Genomic DNA, 19,786 nt, shown 5'->3' with positions numbered 1-19,786 from the left:
TATATTGTCAGAGCAAAAACATCCAATGTTTGCAGCGTTGACAGTGTCCTTATTAAAGTGACTACTTGTTCAAAATTGGAAAGAAAAACCTATGGCCTCAATCACCCACTGAAGACCTCGTGTTCCTGTGACTCATGACCAAATTGCTTACAGACATAAAATTATGTATGAATGATGAAGAAAAATGATCATTTTTATTGAAACTCTTGTAAAACTTCCATTCCAAACTGATGAGATGAGATTTTTTTAAACGATGTGTTTTAGCCTGTTCTAACTAGCAAGGATCTTCTTATGACATTTTCAACCAGACTTTTTTTTGCTGATTAAGCCACAAGCAATTCCTTGACTCTCTGCAACTTGAATCATATTCCAGTTACCTTTATCTGATATTTCACTTTGCCAGCAAAATGTTGAATGATGAAAGCAGGTTCCAATACAGGAGTCCCAATGAAGAACTTGTTGTCCTCATGTTGCTGTTTGAACTTTGCAAGAAGCGTCTCGCTAGTGGCATGTGGAAAACTGCAAGCAGCAAAAGAGGAAGCCAAAGGCAGAATAAATTATCAATTTCAGTGGAGCTTAAACTTGGCAAACTGGGGAGGAGATGATACCAGAAGTTCCCAAATGTAGAAAGGAGTTCTGCAGGTAAGAGGGTTGGCAGTATTCCATTCACATTTACTGATATTCTTTAATAAGCAGTTTTTGTTACATCATTGTTGTTACATCTTTAAAAGTATCTGTCATTTCTCCTAAGAATTTTCATAAATTAAGAGGACTTAGTTAAAAATAATAAAACTTTTTCCCAGTTTCTGTTTCCTTCCCAGGCTAAATATTTTAAAATTCTGCATCCCGGCAATTCGCAACCTGTCGAAAGTAAAATTCTAAATTCTACTGAATTCATGCACATTTCTTTAACTGTCACTGCATGGTAGCTTTGCACTTTTCTTTGGTAAATATAATTGTAGAACTACTAATAGGACTGGACAATAATTGCAATAAAGGCTATCCCTTCCTTCTTTAGATGCTCCTGGTTGCATAACTGATTTCACCCTCCACTATTAATGGAAAGGGGACTTTGTGCCTTCTCAAGCGGATAGTGATCAGACTCCTATATGCCTAGTTTCACAAATCGTGCACTTTAAAGGTTCAATAGCAAATCCAGGGCCCTAGCTACAGTATATCCACTTGTTCATCTTTACTAGAAGATATAGTGCATTTACAAAGGGGGAAAAAAACCTTAATAAGTCCAGCATCATTAATCATAGAATCATTCTTTTGGAAAGTCCTCTAGTCCAACTTACAAGTCTCTCCTTCTCTCCTTCACCTGCTTCAATAAATATTTCCCTTATACTTCTCCCCCTGATACTTTATGACTCTTCTTCCCAGGACTGTTCTGTTCCAAATGATTTAATACTTAGTTTTAGGGGAATATATGCCTAAATGTGCTTTTCCTCCTGTTACTTTCATATCTCTTTTATTTTATATAAGGCTTATTAAACTGTAAATTTGTGGACAGAGGCTGCACTTTCTCCAATCTCCTCTCCCTCCCAATTTCACATTTGTTTAGGCAATATCATAATAAATTTATACTTCTTTTTTCTCTCTTTATTGTAGATTTTCTCCTTGTCCCACAGCTAGCTAGACTTACTTGCTTTCTTCATCAAGTAGGTAGAACAGACCAGTTGGTTTCTTGCCAACTAAATGGATGCAGGCCACATTGTCTGTATAGTCAATGTTGTGCCATGCAATCCCTTCACTCTGATACTCCTCCTGCAAGAAATAAACGCTGGAAGTCAGGCATCAACAGTTTTTCTTTATCTCTCATACTATTACCTTTTCACCGCTCATAATATTAGAACTTGGGGTCATCTGGCTGGCAGTTGAGGACAGAAAAATAAATAAACTCTTTGTGTACCACATGGTTTAGGGAATATCATAAGATGACAACCATTTTCTTAGGTGGCTTTATTGAAAGAGAAAGAAGTATCTTGCTGTCTATTGTGGCTGAACAAAGCTCTAGGGCTGTCACTATATTCTGGTTCTGAGTTTCTCAGAATTGCCTGCTAGCCAGTCATTATAAAAAACAGAAAGTAAATTAAATGGACCAGAGCGCTCACATAATCTTAAAGCAAGAATATCTCCCCTTTCCAATCAAGGTCTTCTCTAAAGCAGAAAAGTTACATGTCAGCAATTACAAACTTAACAATGGCTTTCTTGTAAATGACCATTTTCTAGAAATAACTAGACAACCCATGAATTCTTGGGTCATGCTTTCAGAGGTATTTCCTTGCCAGATTCCCAGTGCCTTCAACAATGGCAGAGCTTCTAATGTACTTGAAAATTTTGAAAGAAATTTACGGAGCTATTGAGAGATGTACTGTATCTGCCTTGAAAGCAGCCCATGTTGAATTGTATAGCACAGTCAAGCATCAGCAACTGATCATAAAAAATGTTTTAAAACATTTTGTATTATGCCATGAAATGCTTTACGATAACATTTGAGTCATACAATGTGTTATAAAATTTGACAAATGTCAATTCCATGGGAGTCATGTGCCTCTGATTTTGGACACAATCTGTAAGTTAGCCCACTTGAGGTACTTTGGTTCAAAACATTTTGCCCTACAGTGCAGAGTTTCATCCCATTAAGCATTACAGACACAAGAGTTTTAATACTATTCAGATACAAGGGAAGTAATAGTAAAAACTAATGGAAACTAATCAAAGAGAGAAGCAACTTAGAACTAAGGAGAAACTTCCTGACAGTTAGAACAATTAACCAGTGGAACAATCTGAATGCTCCAACACTGGAAGTTTTTAAGAAGAGAAATGGTATAGGGTTCCCTGCCTGAGCAGGGGGTTGGACTAGATGACCTCCAAGATCCCTTCCAACATTATTATTATTATTGTTGTTGTTGTTGTTGTTGTTGTTGTTGTTGTTGTTGTTACCTGTACTCTCCAAGAACTCATGACTGTATCCTGTGACACTCTGGGAGAAGGAGGTTTTAATGAAGGTTAGATAAGACATTGTTTTTCAGCCTAACTACCTTGAGAATTAGCTATTAAAATATTCCACTAACATATTCCAATCTACTACTGAGACCCTCTTCCTTTATAGGAAGACCAGACTGCTGCACAATACCAGGGGTGGAGGGGAGAACATTTGATATCTGGGAATATGTTTGTTGCGCCATCTCTGCTTTCCAACGTCCATGCAAATGATGCTCATGGCCCCTGCAAAACACCCTTTTCATCTTGGATCTGAATAGCTTCATAACTGTATTCTTTAATCTATTTTCATGGTTGGATTTGCATCTTTATAGAGACTGTAAAATGTTTTATGTTGGAAAGTAATTTATGAGTAAAAAAGGTAAAAGACAGAGGTTTGCAAATTGAAATCTATCAGCAAGATCTCAAATCCCAAATCAATATTTCGATGTCATTCAAAATGTTTTATACATATTTCCTTGCTGTAAAGTTTTTTTTAAAAAACCCATACTTAATCTGCAAAATAAAAAGCATAAACCCTTCCGTTTCTTCCATTGCTTACCTGTTCAAGCTTGAAAATATGTTGATTGAAGTAATACTGCAACTGCTCATTTGCATAGTTTATGCAGAACTGTTCAAAACTGTTTGTTTTGAAGTCTTCAAAACCAAATATATCAAGTACCCCAATGGACAAGCACTATGCACGGGAAGAGATGGGAACAGAATCAGGAGAATGGCATGACTACATTCATGTGCTCAATACTGAATATACTGTGGCTGGTACCTTCTCAAAATCAGACCCTCCCTGCCCATTTAAAAAAAACTAGCCTGGTGACAGACGGTTACACAGTTCAGAAGCAAGAATCATCTGTTTCCTGGAAACATACCGTAACAGACTCTTCCATATCCTTCTTGTTGAGAAGTGCATGGTTAATTCGCAGAACAATCCAGTCAAAGAGGGCACTGTACAAAGACTTAGCCATAGAATCACGAGCTGTGATGGCCTGCAAATTAAAAGCACAAAGAAAACTCCATATCACTTTGCTTTGCTCATCTGTTTGTTTGTTGGTTTGTTCAATGTCTATGGCTGCCCATCTCCGTCAATGACTCTGGGTGGCTTATAATTCAAAACAATACATGACAGTTAAAAATATTAAAAACTTTTTAAAAGAGTAGCCAGGAAATGGGGCCCTTGACACACATTCATCACCCTAGGCTCAGGAATAAGCCGGGTTTTTAGGGCTTTATGAAACAACTCTAGGGCCATTCTGATTCTCCGAAGGAAGGATATTCCACAGAGCAGGGGCCACTGTGGAAAAAGCTTGTCTTCTGGTCTCGCCAGCCAAATTCTTTGGCTGATGAGATCTGCAGCATGCCCCTTCTGCTTGGCCTAGTTGGGTGGGTAGAGGTCCTTGGAAAAAAACTAATCCTTTAGGTACCCCTTATTGCTCCTAAGCCTTTCTGAGGGACATGAAAAACTGAAAAAAATGGCTTAGTATTGTTAGCATTTTACCCATTGGTTTCCAAGAAATCATCACCATAATTTATATTTTCCATTTTATGCCTCCTGATTCCAATTATGTGTCTCATAATTGCAAGACCCCTACCATCTTTTAGGTATAAGCAGAAAAAAAATTAAGGCTCTAGAGCAGACATGTCAAACACAAGACCCGGGGGCCAGATCTGGCCCGTGAAGTGGTTTCATGCGGCCTGCGAAGCCATCCTGGAAACAGTGAGGGAACAGCCCCCACTGCCTTGGCCCTGGCCCAGAGACCCTCCTCCTGCCAGAGACCCTCAGATCTGTCCCACTCCTGCCCAGGCCCCCATAGGCACCCTTGAAAAGAATGATGTAGAGCTGGCCATGCCCACCCAGTAGGCCATACGCACTTTAGCCACGCCCACCCAGTAGGCCACGCCCACCCAGGCCACGCCCACCCGGCCCCCTGAGGGCAACCGCAATGCTGATGCGGCCCTCAATGAAATTGAGTTTGACACCCCTGCTCTAGAGGGCAGACAATTGATGGGGAAACCAATTATTTTTTTTAAAAAAAATCTGCTACTTAAGCAATAGCCTCTGGCGATTGGAAATTTTGTGTTTTGATGCTGCAATATAGATTTGTTTTCTTTTGGTGTTACTGAATTTTAATAGCTTTATTGATTTTTTGACTATACTCTCTCAGAATTGTTACAGGATATCCTATAAATATACGAAAAGATGAAGTTGCCCTTACAGTCCGAGCCATCTGTAATTTTTTTTAACAAAAAAAATCTTACTAACCCCAACCTATTAGGAACTCACCTCATTGAGGCTATATGGAAGGATCAGTTTATCATTCACTGTCACTGTTTTTCTTTTTGTCAATACTTCCACTAAGATTTCACGTTTCACCTGGGAGAAAAAGAGCTGAAATGAACAATCTGACATGGAAATCCAGGATGAAAATGATCTGTAATTATCCATTATTGCTGAAAATCAAAATTCTACTTATCCAGTCCCTATAAAGTTGCTGCAGAAAATGGAGAATTGTCCCCATTGGTTTTAATCTTAAGCTTTTGAAGCAAGGCAGTGCAAATGACAAAGTATAAAAATTTTAAGGTACCTTAACAGGAAGATTTGATAATGCAATAGATTCGATATTACAAAATATCTCACTTGCAATTTTCTAACATCTCAATTCTTATTTTCCATTAGCAGAGCATCATTTGCATGCAAATATATACAGACTTTTTTATTGTTTTCCTTTCTTAATAGCCAGGATTCACATGCTTGGTCTGCCATCCACCCTGAAATAGGACTGGACTGGGCCATGATTACTTAAACGTCTGCCTTTTCTTGTACATTGATGCTCAAATTGCATTCAGTCCTGCTCCAAATGCATTCACAGACCAAGATTTCATGTATCTATTTGGATCAGGGTCCAATAATAGCAATTATTTCATGCAATATCCTCTCCAAGGAGTAACTTTTCCTGAAGGCAGTGAAGTTAAAAGTGCATTTTTTCTTCCCTGCTCAGATATTTATTTAGCTTAAATGTTTGCTTGATTTTTAAGTTTTAAGATGTAAATGTCTATGGAGATTCTCAGTCATTCAGGTCACGGTTGTCCCAAAGGTGTTTTTTTCAAGAGCTCTCCTCAGAGCTGAAGAAGCTTCTTGGATGAGAAGTGAAACGTCTTCAAAGAAAAGCGAGAAAGTCCAATTACCTCATGAAAAAAGCACCTTTGGGTTTTAAAATGTAAGTTGCTTCAAGTTTATCAATACAGAAACAAAATATATATTTTACTCATTGTTAATTGGTTCTGGGAGGCACAACGAACCCCAAAAACGATGAGTACCAAACAATTTTTTCCCCTAAGGAATAATGCAGTGAGCCACAAGGCAGCCGACACTGACAAATTCTAGCTTGTGGGTTGAGTACCAAACAAATGATGAGTACTGGGATAAAATTTTCACATCAAAATGCGTTGAGTACCAAATTTGATGAGTTTCAAAGCTGTTGAGTACCAAAATTCCACTGTATTCCACAGTGTTTTTTCAATGTTATTTAAGAAAGGTAAAATTAAGGATCTTTTCTGCACCCAGTGATCAGGGGTGTCTTCTCTGCCCAAGACAAATACTTGTGTAGAAAGATGGGAGTTACCTTCAGAAGCTGTGAGAGAATATCTAGCACTTCAGGGGGTCCCACTTCCAGCCCCTCGTCTCGACCTGCTGCCTTTTTCTTATAAGTAACATTTCCCAAGTAGAGAATTGCAGAAAGCACTGAAAAAATTCTGTGGAAGTAAAAAGCAGGATAGTGTATCTTTCAGATGAAGAATATCTTTACTGAGTGTCATATATACTTGTCCATTAGAATGTGATGAGAATGTACATTTATGCATGAGTTAATACTCATGAGTCTTTAACATAATTTTCTGCCTTTTGATTAGTTTCATAGAACTTTATTCGCACATTAATGGAAAATGACTTCATATAATATATGGTGTATCCTTCTGTGCTTACTGAAAACTGATAGGAGACAGCTGAAATATAGCTTACTGTTTTTTTGTTGCTGGAAGAAAACCAACCATTTCCATGGCTTGCTTTAATCGTTCAAAATCATGCTGGAGGTCTTCTCCATCTTCAATTTTCAAGTTATGCTGTGAATAAATCCAAACTTGCAAGTATAAGTAGGGATATCTACTACTGACAAAATTTACCACAATTGTCCTTGGTAATTCCTTTTCTAGCAATTCTATTTAACTGCAGTTACAGAAGTGGAGAAGGGACTAATAAAGGTACAGGTTCTCAGCTGCTAGAAGAGGATCAAATAGAAGTACCATTAACAGAAGACTTGGCCTGTGTCATGAAAAAGCAGAATATAATGTCAAATATATATAGAACAGAAGTGAACTACTGCTGCATTCCCCTGGTGTGAATCCCCTGGTGGAATCATGATTGTTTTAGTCCTTAAACCCAATTTAAATAGAATAGAATAATCAGTTCCTACCAAAGTTACTTGGAGAAGTAAGAAGTATTCCATTCCTTTGCCCATTCTAAAAATTTTCTCAAGAGCAAAAAAAGGAAGTCAGATGGTAAGAGAGAGACCTAACACAACTGTTCTTTCCTTACAAACCGTTCATTACAACATAAGGCCCTCCCGCTACCCTTAAATCAGCCATAGGTTAATCTAGTTCAACATTTTGTTTCACAAAGTTAGAAATCTCAAAAATCTTGGTTTACTTTTCTGCGTAAATAAATAAACTTAATTTCAGAAAAAATAGTATATCCTTCTGCTGATTAAAAATTAATTTCCTAATATGTGACTAAAAGAAAATCACAGACTTTTTTTTTTTTAAAAAAAGGCTTAAAAGAATTAAGGGCTATTCAACTGGCTGACACATCTATAACATTTTACTTATAACACGTCTGGTTTAAGCCAGATCTTTGCAGTTTTTCATGGAGGAACAAAGGAGGCCTGTTTGGGGTTCCCTTCACTTCCTGAGAGTGAAAATCACAGCAGAGCCTTGCGTTTGTCAGCCAAAGTCAGGACAAAAAAGCCTTTGTATACCTGGTTGAGGTAGAAGTAGTCTTCAGGCTGCTTGAGATGGAATTCCTTGCGCTCTTCTTCGCTGGCGCCAAGCAGCAAATAATAAAATACATGGTAGTTCCTACAGAAACAAGCACACCAGCCTTCCATTAACAGTACTTCTCTGACTCCCGATCCTATTATTTTTACCTGGGCATCTTCAGTAAAATCACTAAGCTCCTAAAATTAATATCAGAATCATATGGAATCTAAAAGGATCCTTTAACAGAAACAATTTAATCCAATATTAATATTAGCTTTTGAGAATCTTTGTTTTTTGAATGACATTCCTATTTGGATAAAGATAAGGAATGTAAGGGCCTTTTAGTTGATGGCATCAACAGCATGGAACTCCCTCCAAGTGGAATGTTACCTTTTATTCTAGCTCATTTTTACTCTGAAATGTTTTAAACTCTTTCCAATTGTTGAAGTATTCAATATGCTCTTTAGTAACATATCCAAAAAGGGCAGGGCCTTCAGACATCTTTCTTGATAAATCCGTACCCTGTTCCTCAGCTGACATTTACTTACACAAAAGTATACAGATTCCCTTTGTGAAATTATTTTTAATCAATATAAAACTAAATAGATTTATGGCATTCTATAAACTGACATTGTTCGGTAGCATTCTAAGTATAAATGAATGCAATCCAGGGTTTTGTTCTGAAAATGTACTTATTTGCTCAGAAAAAAGCAAAGGTAAGCCAGACTTAAGAGAAAGCGTCCTTTGGAGTTGGAAGAAATAACAGGCAGAAACCTTTCTCATTTGTGCTCACTAAATGGGTATTGTGTAGCTCAGCCTGCTTAGCATATTATGTGAATAGGTAAGTTTGCCTACAGCAGACATTTTATGATGGAAGATGTAATATGTTTTCTAATTCCACTGGTGATGAGTTTCTGGGCTAAAAGACTGTATTTTAATTATTTGGTACCCTGATGTTTTGCCAACAACTCTGGCTGACGTCTTCAGAGGTGAAATTACAAAGGAGCTGTTTGGGATGGTTTGTCTTTGAAACACGCTGTTTATTATTTTTTAGGTGAGACTGCTGAAGATTGTCTATGGTGTTCATTAATTACGGCCTGTTTTCTTTTATTTTGTTGTGATGTAGAGCTGGAAACCAGACTTCGTTAATCTTCATTCTCTTCTTTCTTGTTAAAGTTATTAAAATGTTTATAAATCATAGTAGCTTCTCTATAGAGTCCTGCATGATGATTTGACACGTTTGCTTTAAAACAAGTGTGTTTCAAAGAAAGACCAATAAAAAAATGAGAAATTTATTTTTTCAAGTCAGATCAACCAAATACACCTGGATGAATAACCAGTCAAAACTTGGTTTTCCAGAATTTTGATGACATATCATTTGAATACAGTTATAAAAAAATAATTAACCTCTTTCTGATTTCTTGCTTGGGATATACCGTAGTTTCCGGCGTATAAGACTACTTTTTAACCCATGAAAATCTTCTCAAAAGTCAGGGGTTGTCTTATACACCGGGTGCTGAAAATTTAGGGACAGGGCTGGCTGGAAAACCTGGAGCGGATCTCCCATTTAGTCTGCGCAGGGAAAGCGGGACCAATTGGAGAAGAAGCTGCAGTCTGTGATTTTTTACAGGCTGGGGTCTGGGCGTCTTTCCTTCTAAAGTTGAAGAGCAGCTGTAGTATATCCCAACTTGAAAGGCAGGTGGGGAAGGCAGCAGCCAGAGCAGCAGCTTAGCTCTAAGGACACATTTGACTCAGGAACTGGGCGGGCTGGCTGGAAAACCTGGAGCGGATCTCCCATTTGGTCTTTTTTTTTAAAAATCCCATTTATATCCTGCCCTTCTCCGAAGACTCACTGTGGCTTACAATTTAAAGCACAAATCAATGTGCTTAGCAATAGCCTTCATTCTGTGTATATGCCTGTTTATTAGGGCTTTCACCCCCCCCCCAAGCAGCATTATTACAAAGTCAGCTTATTGCCCCCAACAATCTGGGTCCTCATTTTACCTACCTTGGAAGGATGGAAAGCTGAGTCAACCTTGAGCCTGGTGGGATGCGAACCTGCACTAATTGCAGGCAGCTTGTGTTACTTAAGGCTCTGCGCAGGGAAAGCTTTAGAGTGAATTAGGAAAAGTGAAAAAGTGAATTAGGAAAATAGGGAATGGTTGCTGGAATCAGGGGCTGCCACAAAGAAGAGGGAGTCAAGCTATTCTCCAAAGCACCTGAAAGCAGGACAAGAAGTAATGGATGGAAACTAATCAAGGAGAGAAGCAACCTAGAACTAAGGAGAAACTTCCTGACAGAACAATTAACCAGTGGAACAACCTGCCTCCAGAAGTGGTGAATGCTCCAACACTGGAAGTTTTTAAGAAGAGACTGGACAGCCATTTGTCTGAAATGGTATAGGGTTTCCTGCCTTAGCAGGGGGTTGGACTAGATGACCTCCAAGGTCCCCTCCAACTTCTTCTTCTTCTTCTTCTTCTTCTTCTTCTTCTTCTTCTTCTTCTTCTTATTATTATTATTATTATTATTATTATTATTATTATTATTATTATTATTATTATTATAGTTTAATTCACTTGCACTGTTTTATGTTTACATGTTTGATGACAAACAGCCTTATGTTTATAAGTGACAGTTTTCCTACTAAGCACCTGCATGTCATAAGCATTTGAATTAAAATCACCATATTAAAATCAAATCTGATGTTTTTTAATTTTTATTTGGTGTGCGTTGGAAGACGGGTAGTCTTATACGGCGAGTATAGCCCAAACCCTATAATTTAACAGGAAATGTAGGGGGTCGTCTTATACGCCCAGTCGTCTTATACGCTGGAAAATACGGTATATATTTTTTTATAAAGTGCAAAATGAATGTCACTAATTATGCTGCCTGGATGAAGCAAAAATGAAGTTTCTGTTACATAGTCCATAACTTCTTACCTTTCATTTTTTTCCTGAGACACCAAGCGAGATTTTTCAAGGAGATATTTTTCAACCACAGCTCTGGAAGCCAAGAAAAGAAACAACAGCGCAAAAGCAGACATTATGAATCTATAAAAATCTCTTTCAAGACAGAACACAGCACACTGCTCAGACCCTTGTTTATGACTATCAGCAATGCAGGGGACTAGTTTTATTTTGAACTCTACTGTTCACTACCAGAATTATAACTTGATGGAACAACAGTGAGAGCATATGCACAGCACTTACCCTCGGACAATGCCATTCTCCAAATAGTTGACCTGGATGAATTTCCCAAAACGACTTGAGTTGTTATTGTGGGCTGTCTTTGCATTCCCAAAGGCCTGAAATGAAGCAAAATGATTTTATTTTCAGTGATGATGATACAGTACTGTGTGTTCTGGCTGACAACTTTCCAAGGTTTTAAGACTCAACTCTTGCTGCTAAGTCTGTAGTGTAAAATCCTGTAATTGAAAATGGCAGGCTCAAAATGCAAGAAAGATGCTTTACCATGGGCTATGCTTCCATGTAGTAATTATAATTTGCCTTACACTTAACTAGGATATTAGGAGCTGTAGTGTAGTGGTGCAGTGGTTAGAATGCAGTATTGCAGGCTAACTTTGCCCATGGCCAGGAATTTGATTCTGACCATCTCAAGGTTGACTTAGCCTTCCACCCTTCCAAGGTTGTAAAATGAGGATTGTTGGGGGCAATATGCTGATACTGTAAACTGCTCAGAGAGTGCTGTAAAGAAAGCACTGTGGAGCGACATACGAGTCTAAGTGCTATTGCTGCTGCTATTGCTATTGTCTAATTACTTATAGCTATCTGAATTTTCTCTGAGTCTTAGAGATGCCAAACAATGAACCAAATATATTGTTTATGTAACGCATGTGCTCTGCTACTAGAGTACAGCTCCTACTGCTGACTAATTTTTTTTTAACCATTATCCCCATACAATGTAATAGAAACACTGTTGTTGTTAGTTGTGAAGTCATGTCCGACCCATTGCGACCCCATGCACAATGTTCCTCCAGGCCTTCCTGTCCTCTACCATCTTCTGGAGTCCATTTAAGCTCACACCTACTGCTTCAGTGACTCCATCCAGCCACCTCATTCTCTGTCGTCCCCTTCTTCTATTGCTCTCAACCTTTCCCAGCATTAGGCTCTTAATAGAAACATTATTTATTGTCAAAAACCGAAAGAGGAGCAATACTATAGTAAGAAGCACTTACTTCTGTAAGCCACCTAGGGTCACTATGAATGAGTGGCCATGTATGGGCAGCCATACAAATTTTCTTAATAAATAAAATATAATCATATAGCAAAGATAGTTCTTCCACCTCTTGCACCACTAAAGCAAATAATAATGAGTGTGACCTTCATGTGATACAAGGTTCTGCATATTACTTCCCCCCCCATAAAGCATGCCCTATGACAACAATTATGCAAATCTTATTTGCAGTTTTATTGTCTTGTTCAGGTTATCTTACAACAATCAATAATAATATATGGTATGTTCATGTTTGATATTTTAAAATATATGGCATAATATGAAAGGCTTTTGGGAAGGAAGAGAAAAAGAAGGAAAATGCTAACCTCTGAAGTTATAATTAAAATATTTCCATTCATTTTCTTTTGAGCTGCTTATGAAAGGTATGAAAGGTAACTGGACTAAGTTCTGAACGCTTATCTCTCATTGGAAACATCTGCTGAGTCCAGATGGAAATTATTTTGCATTCTTAATCTTTATAGTGCAGATACGTATTAAAATACATGTTCAGGTTTTATATTACTCTTATTGATAAAACATAGTACGGATCATCTGCTTCTATTCTTATAAAAATATTGTTTTATCCAATAAAATCCATCCTTGTTTCTGAAAGATTTTACACATGGTTAGAGCTTTTCCAACCCATGTTTATTCAAAACAGAGTTTTACTTTTATTCAATGGAATTGCAATCAAACAAGTATAGATGGTATATTTGCCCAGCCTTTACTTTCTGGTAAATAATCTTCCTAGTTTTCTTATGCCTGTCCAAGAAGATTTTTGTTTTGTAAGTATATAGTTTTCAACAATGTATGCAGAGCTACATGTCAAGTCATTGAATTATGTTTTTACACATAGGTTGCACACAGAAAGAATGTGCAAATTCTATCAACTCTGAGGGTTGCAGTAGGTTGCTCTCAAAAAGTGGGTGAACCCAGTGATTGGGAAGGAGTTAGATGTTTTAAAAGGCAAAATGACCTTGCAGTTAACTTTTCTTCTACCCTAAATTCCAAAATTAAGGGGGAAAAGAGCTGAAAATATTTAGTTTCATCCACCTGGGGGAGAAGGATAGCTCTTAGAATAAAAAGGGAGTTTTGCAAACTATACTTTTGCACTCTCTTTCTGTTAGCTCAATTACACTGCCTGTGATGTGAAAATATTAAAAATATGAGATGACCTCATACACTTAGTATTTAAACAAAGAATAAGTAAGTTATCCAGAGCTATTTTTTAAAAAAATCCAAGGTAGTATGCTATTAGCTATCAAACTAATATAGTAAATGTTGCTTGATTATTTTTAAGATAATCCCTCCCTCACGGAAAACTAGTTGCAGAAATTCTGGAAAATGCAAACTTGTAGAATAGGATAAATAGTATGAATTTCTCTACTTTTCTTTAATTCACCAAGTTTTATCCACCAGGATCTATCTATCTATCTATCTATCTATCATCTATCTATCTATCTATCTATCTATCTATCTATCTATCTATCTATCTATCTATCTATCTATCTATCTATCTATCTATTGTCCCAGTGTCTTAAAATAAGCAATTAAAAATAGAGTGATATGCTGAGAATGCTAAGAAAAAACCCTATTAGGTGTTATGTTCCAATTGCTCTCTGGAAGAGCTCTGTCTTATTTGGGGTGGGGGGAAGCAGATAATGTTCGAGCTAATAAAACTCCATAGGGAGGCCATTTCATACAGCCAGCCATAATGATTCAAATTGAGCAAAATGCTTTGCTAATTGACCAGAGTGGCCAGATGGTAATTCCCCCAAAAGAGCAGCTGGACAACAATCTCTTGATGTAATAAGTAGTAGTAAGAACTCTTTCACTCTCTTAAATGTCTGTTTGTCCAAGATCAAATCATGAATGGATCTTTACAAAGACCTGATGCTAGTCAACGACAACTTGAGGCCATGATGCCTGGTAATCAGGCCAGGATCCCCACAAAGGAGCAGCTGGATTTGAAGGAAATGGTCACCAAAATGGAGACCACTGTCTCTTCAAATAGCTACCTGGCACCTCAACCTACCAGCAATGGAATAGGATACCCAAGTGGGACCAGCAATTTGGAAAAAAAAATCAAGCCTCTTAGTAGCGACCCACTACCTAACACTAGATCAGGTACCCCTCCGTTCCTCAAACCCCACAAAGTCAAAGTGGAAGCAAATCAGTACCCCAAGCCTCTTCCAGTGGCCCTGGACATACTGCAGACCAGGCTATCCTCACATTTCTGGTCTCTCATGTGGGGCCCATCCGGTCCTAGATAAGTCAAACTCCAGTTTTAAATCTTAGTAGCTCCAAATAGGGAAAAAAGGACCTAATAAATTGTACGGCATGAGAAAGTTTCTTATATTCCTAATCTATATTGAAAAATACAGCAACTGAGAATACTTGAGACAAATTGTTTTTAACCAAGACAGCTCAATTCTAGATGTGGACATCTGACAGGTTTGTCCTTAGATCAATATAAATACATGTGCATCTATTATGACCATAGACATGTCTCCACTTGCTCTCCGCAACCCCCAGCTGTCAATTATTAGTAGCATCCGGTATTCTATAGTTAGCAGACCCAAAAGGGGCTTCCTCAGAATAATCTTCCTGTTCTGGGTAAGAATTACAAGTGAAGCCTTTAAAAGTCAGCAAGACTTTGAAAAGCCAACTTCTGCTTTCTGTGGAACAATTTTTGAATAGACAGACACATGTAGGCATTCTAAACCATCTTGCTCAAAGAGCACAAAAAGCTTTTATAAATTGAAAAAGAAAAATATCTGACAGTTTGCTGTATTTGCTGAGAAGCACAGATCCAAGAGAAAGGGGATATAGTGCCGTGATGAAGAACTGCAAATCCTGAAGTCTCTAATATGAATTCAACCTTACTAAGGACACACCAAGACCATGACTATTAAATAATTTGAACAACAATTTCATTCCAATCCACTATTTATAACGGTTTTTTCACAACGTAGTCATAAGTGATGTTATAACGGAATGTCATTATTTCAATTTCCATTTATAAAAGATGGCAACGTTAGCATAAAGGTTCTAAAGTGTATTCACCTAATGCAATACACTATACACGACACTACACGACACAATACACTATATTGTGATTTGAACTACTTGGTTTTTGTGCTCTGTTGTATCTTTTTCTGTACTGGTTTTTCAATATACTGTTATAGGTTTTACAGATATTAAATGATTAAACAGAGCTAGTTTGGTCTAGTGCAGACATGTCAAATTTGCGACATCACATGATGTCGCACAACATATCGGAGCTTTTTCACCATTGCCGGCAATGGGGTGGGCGTGGTTTCCCGGTGACATGTCTGGCCCGCGGAACAGCAGTTTGACACCCCTGGTCCAGTGGTTAAGATACCAGGCTAGAAAGCAGGAGACTGAGTTCTAATCCTGCCTTAGCCATGAAAATCAGCTGGGTGACTTTTGAGTCAGACACTCTCTCTCAGCCCAACTCACCTTACAGAATTGTTGCTATGGGGAAAATAAAATGACGAAGTTGTATTGGATACTGTATGTTCACCACCTTGCAAAAATAATGAAGGTGGGATACAAATAAATAAATAAAATACAGAACTCCTGCTACAGGTAGTCCTCGGTTTATGGCCACAATAGAGGCCAAAATTTCTGCTGCTAAGCAAGAATTTCTGTTGCCAAGCATGTCTGTTGCTAAGCAATTAAGTTAAATGAGTTTTGGCCCACTTTACGACTGCATTTGCCACAGTTGTTAAGTCAATCACTGCAGTTGTTAGTAAAGCCAACCTGGCTTCCCCACTGATTTTGCCTGTCAGGTCGCAAGGCTGGAAAAAAGGTGATCACATGACACTGGGATGCTGCAACCGTCATAAATATGGACCAATTGCCAAGCATCCTAATTTTGATCATATGACCAGGAGGATGCTGCAACAGTTGTAAGTGTGAAAAACGGTAACTTAATGATCACTAAACGAATGGTTTCTAAGTCGAGGTCTACCTGTATTGATACTATCAAAATAGTGTATAAATACAGTACAATGGAAGTGATTCATCTGTTAGCCTGAAAAAACAAAGGCTGAGGATCAAGAAGCATAAAAAGCAGGTTCAAAACAGAAGCCTACACTAAAAGGAGACTGAGGCATATTGACTTCCAGATGTTACTGCACTTAAAGCTTCCATCATCCTCAGCATGTACAACCAATAGTAACAAATTCTAGCAGTTGTAGTCAGCACATCTGAAAAGCCCTACATTTCATTTACAAGGTGATACTGTTAATGTTCTGTGGGGGGAAAAAAACTTAAAAGTTGTATGAATTTCAGCTGTCTTCCTCCTGATTCAGTAGAACTTAGCTATGAGGCTGGATGCAGACTTTGAAGGCAATTAGCGTCCAGCACCAAGTCTTGTTTCTTTATCTTCAGTTGTAAAAACTCACGCAGCCAAATATGACTAAATAAGGCAAGATCTTTGAAAGACAACACAGCCATTTACAAAATTTTAAAAAATATTTCAGAAGGAAAAAAAATATGTGGAGGAAGTTATTTTGGAAAGGTTTAGGAGAGTCTTGTGCAGGGGGAAAAAAAAGCCCAGCCAGAAATGGAAGAAAGCGTTTCATATGAAAGCTTCCTTCCCCACTGAAGTCCAAAAACCGCAAAACACCGTGAAGTTTTAAAACCACTCTGAAGTTATCTTTAATTATCTGAGTTAAGAAAGTATTTACAAATATGTGTGTTTGTGTGCATGCGCGCGCATATGCATGTGTAAGTATGGATATATACTTTTTTTCTTTTACCTCCAGCACTGGTCCAGCTCCCAAAATAGTTCTCTCCACTCCACTAGCATAACCCTTTTGACTCAGGGCAGTGAGGCAGTGGATCAAGAAGTTTGTGCTCTGGGTTTTTCCTGATCCGCTCTCACCAGAAATAACAATGCACTGATTCATGTGCTTCTTCAGCATAGCATGGTAGGCTACGTCAGCAATGGCAAAGATGTGGGGCTCCAGCTTCCCAAGCTGGTGGTTCTCATACATCTGGACGTACTTGGGGTTGTAGATGGGCAGAAATTTGAAAGGGTTGATGGCAATGAGGATGCTGCCCACGTAGGTATAGATCTTCTGTTTCAGGAAACGCCGCTTGAGGTTTTCCAACAGGGTGGTCTCCGTCAAGTTGGGGAGGTTGCACAGATCATTGAAATCCTCCTGTTGCCAAGGAAGGAAGCCCCTTTCAACCAGTCGCCGGGCTTCCTCCTGGTTCTCTTCTTCACAGGTCTGCTGCATGTGGACATATTTGATAGTCCCATCAGCATTCCTCTCTTGTAAAACAAAATAATAACCATCTTCCCGAGGATGGTCATCCTGGGCCCGGCGAGGCCAAAGCAGGATCCTATGGACAGGAGAATCATTTCCATCTAATACCCATTCCTCTCCCCCTGTCTCCTTCACCTCCACAAGTACATAATGCTTAGATATGTCCAAACTCAAGGAGCTGATGACATCCTTAATGACCTCGGTGGCTGTGGCATCCTTAGTTGCTGTTACCCTGCAACAGGAACCGTGTTCTGTTGAGAGCTGGGGATAAATATGAAGGGCATAGGTTACATTCTCCGGACAAGCTGCACTGCTGACATCTTTTAAACTCATCCTGGACCATGCCCTGCCTCGGCATGCCGCCCTGGCTTGATGCACTGGGCCAGTTATCTGAAAACAAGGAAGGAGAGTATCAGAAATATATCCCAATTGAGATGCTGTCACAGCAGACACGAAACAATAATGCCCCTAACCATTTTCCAGTAGGGTCAGGAGTTTGTGGTTGGCAAGATAAAACTGAAAAGATAACAAGGTAAGTTCAATAAAAATGTAAAGCGTAATGATTACAGAAGCATAAGGGGAGCAAACAAGAAAACACTCTCAGCACCTATAAACACATTTTTAAAACTGCGGATTACAACCTTGGTTGGGTGAAAAAATAAATGCAAATCCCATACCCCCAGATTCTTAGTTTGTGTTTCATATTTTAGCAATAATAAAAGGAATGGAGGCACTCTAAAGGTGCAGGGCAATCGTAGGGTTCTTTTCTTCCAAGCACACAAGTTGTTTTTGCTACACTCCCATTTCTTTCTGCTATCTCCACAAAAGAGTCTCTTTGCAACAACACACACCAATCACTCAGCAGGACAAAATAACTGTTAATTTCTGACCTGGAGAAGCTTCTTGGATGAGAAGCAAAACATTTTCAAAGAAAAACCAAACCAAACCAGAAAGTCCGGATGCCTTTTGGAAAAAGCTCCTTTGGCATTTTAAGATGTAACTGTGCAAAGGGACTCCTGCACACAGCCTCCCTCTTCTGCTCAAGCCAAAGCTGTGAGCCACAACAATACTGACTGCCAAAACCTACCACCCGAGCTACGATTATTCTCAACAATTTCTAACCAAACTGATATATCTGCAAATTATATCAAACCAGCCAAACAGGGAGTTCAAGCCCCTGCAGCGTAGATACAAAGAGCTTGAGCTTTGGGCCAAAAAGCTCCAACAATGACATATCATCTCAGTAATTCACAAGTGGGAAGCCGCTTTTTCCTCAAGCTGCAATAAGGAGACATAAGCATTTTCCATCTATGGATTCTACTTGCTGGCTTCCTGGAGATATTTGGCTAATCGCTAAGCTGCAGACGGACTCAGAAGTAGATTAATACTGTCTCAACAGTCAAAAATCTACAAATCCTCAGTAGGCTGAGTAAGACAGCGCCAAATCAAAGAAGAACAGGCTTACTATATCCTGAAGTGAAATAATTTGAGTCCTTCCTTTAACAAGACCTCTAAGCACTTAATAATCTCTTTGTATGACCCAAGGGTGCTTTTCAAAAGGCAACTGGACTTCATTTTTTGTTCCTTGAAAACATTCCGCTTCTCATCCAAGAAGCTTCTTCAGTTCTGACCCATGAGCCAGATGATTGAGAATCTCCACAGACCTCTCTGTAATGACTTTCCTCAGATATATGTTACAGTATATAGGAATTTTAGCAATTGCCAAAATTGAGGAAACTGCCTACTATTGTTAACTTTTCATTGAGGAACTATGAAAAATATAGTTTGGGGGGAAAAATTCTACAGGAACTGAAAGTTTCCTACCTACAGGATGCAAGAACAACTTTTTAAAATGCACTATCATGTAATAATGGGCTTACAGATAAATACTCAATTGTCACGACTGCTGCATTCTATGTTCAGGACCTCTTACTTTCAGTTTATCAGAAGGGGGTACCTGCCCTAAAGGGAAATGCAGAAAAATTGACAACCAAGGTTACTATACAAGAGAACATTAGTATGCAGCAAGATCTTAACCAAGGATTTAATCATGGATTTTTAATTTTTTCCTCTAGAGAATAGAAAAAGCAGATGCAATAAAAGCAGTACCTTCTCTTTATAATAGAATTTTAATTCAGCAAATTGAGTTCATTTTACTTCCAATCTTATAAAACAGATTTAGTTGAAAAACATAATCTCACATATTCTGCTTTCTAAGA

At 38.4% G+C, this 19,786-nt stretch overlaps 1 protein-coding gene across 4 annotated transcripts in view; it reads right to left on the bottom strand.

The window, feature by feature from the left end:
• MYO9B (myosin IXB) overlaps positions 1–19,786 on the bottom strand; it is an 88,422-nt gene that overhangs the window by 60,364 nt on the left and 8,272 nt on the right. For all 4 annotated transcript variants that reach the window (XM_081316308.1, XM_081316305.1, XM_081316306.1 and 1 more), the window contains exons 2-12: positions 17,055–17,957; positions 11,241–11,335; positions 10,971–11,033; positions 8,031–8,130; positions 7,019–7,119; positions 6,624–6,753; positions 5,285–5,374; positions 3,873–3,989; positions 3,548–3,682; positions 1,646–1,767; positions 378–519 (exon numbers count right to left, since the gene is read on the bottom strand). In XM_081316308.1, coding sequence (XP_081172434.1) covers positions 378–519; positions 1,646–1,767; positions 3,548–3,682; positions 3,873–3,989; positions 5,285–5,374; positions 6,624–6,753; positions 7,019–7,119; positions 8,031–8,130; positions 10,971–11,033; positions 11,241–11,335; positions 17,055–17,900 — 1,941 coding nt within the window. In that variant the 5' untranslated portion in view covers positions 17,901–17,957. The remainder of the gene's footprint in view (positions 1–377; positions 520–1,645; positions 1,768–3,547; positions 3,683–3,872; positions 3,990–5,284; positions 5,375–6,623; positions 6,754–7,018; positions 7,120–8,030; positions 8,131–10,970; positions 11,034–11,240; positions 11,336–17,054; positions 17,958–19,786) is intronic.

The sequence above is a fragment of the Vipera berus genome (assembly GCF_964194415.1).
Source record: "Vipera berus genome assembly, chromosome: 1".
NCBI classification, from domain to species: domain Eukaryota; kingdom Metazoa; phylum Chordata; class Lepidosauria; order Squamata; family Viperidae; genus Vipera; species Vipera berus.
This window is presented reverse-complemented; position numbering and strand designations above follow the sequence as displayed.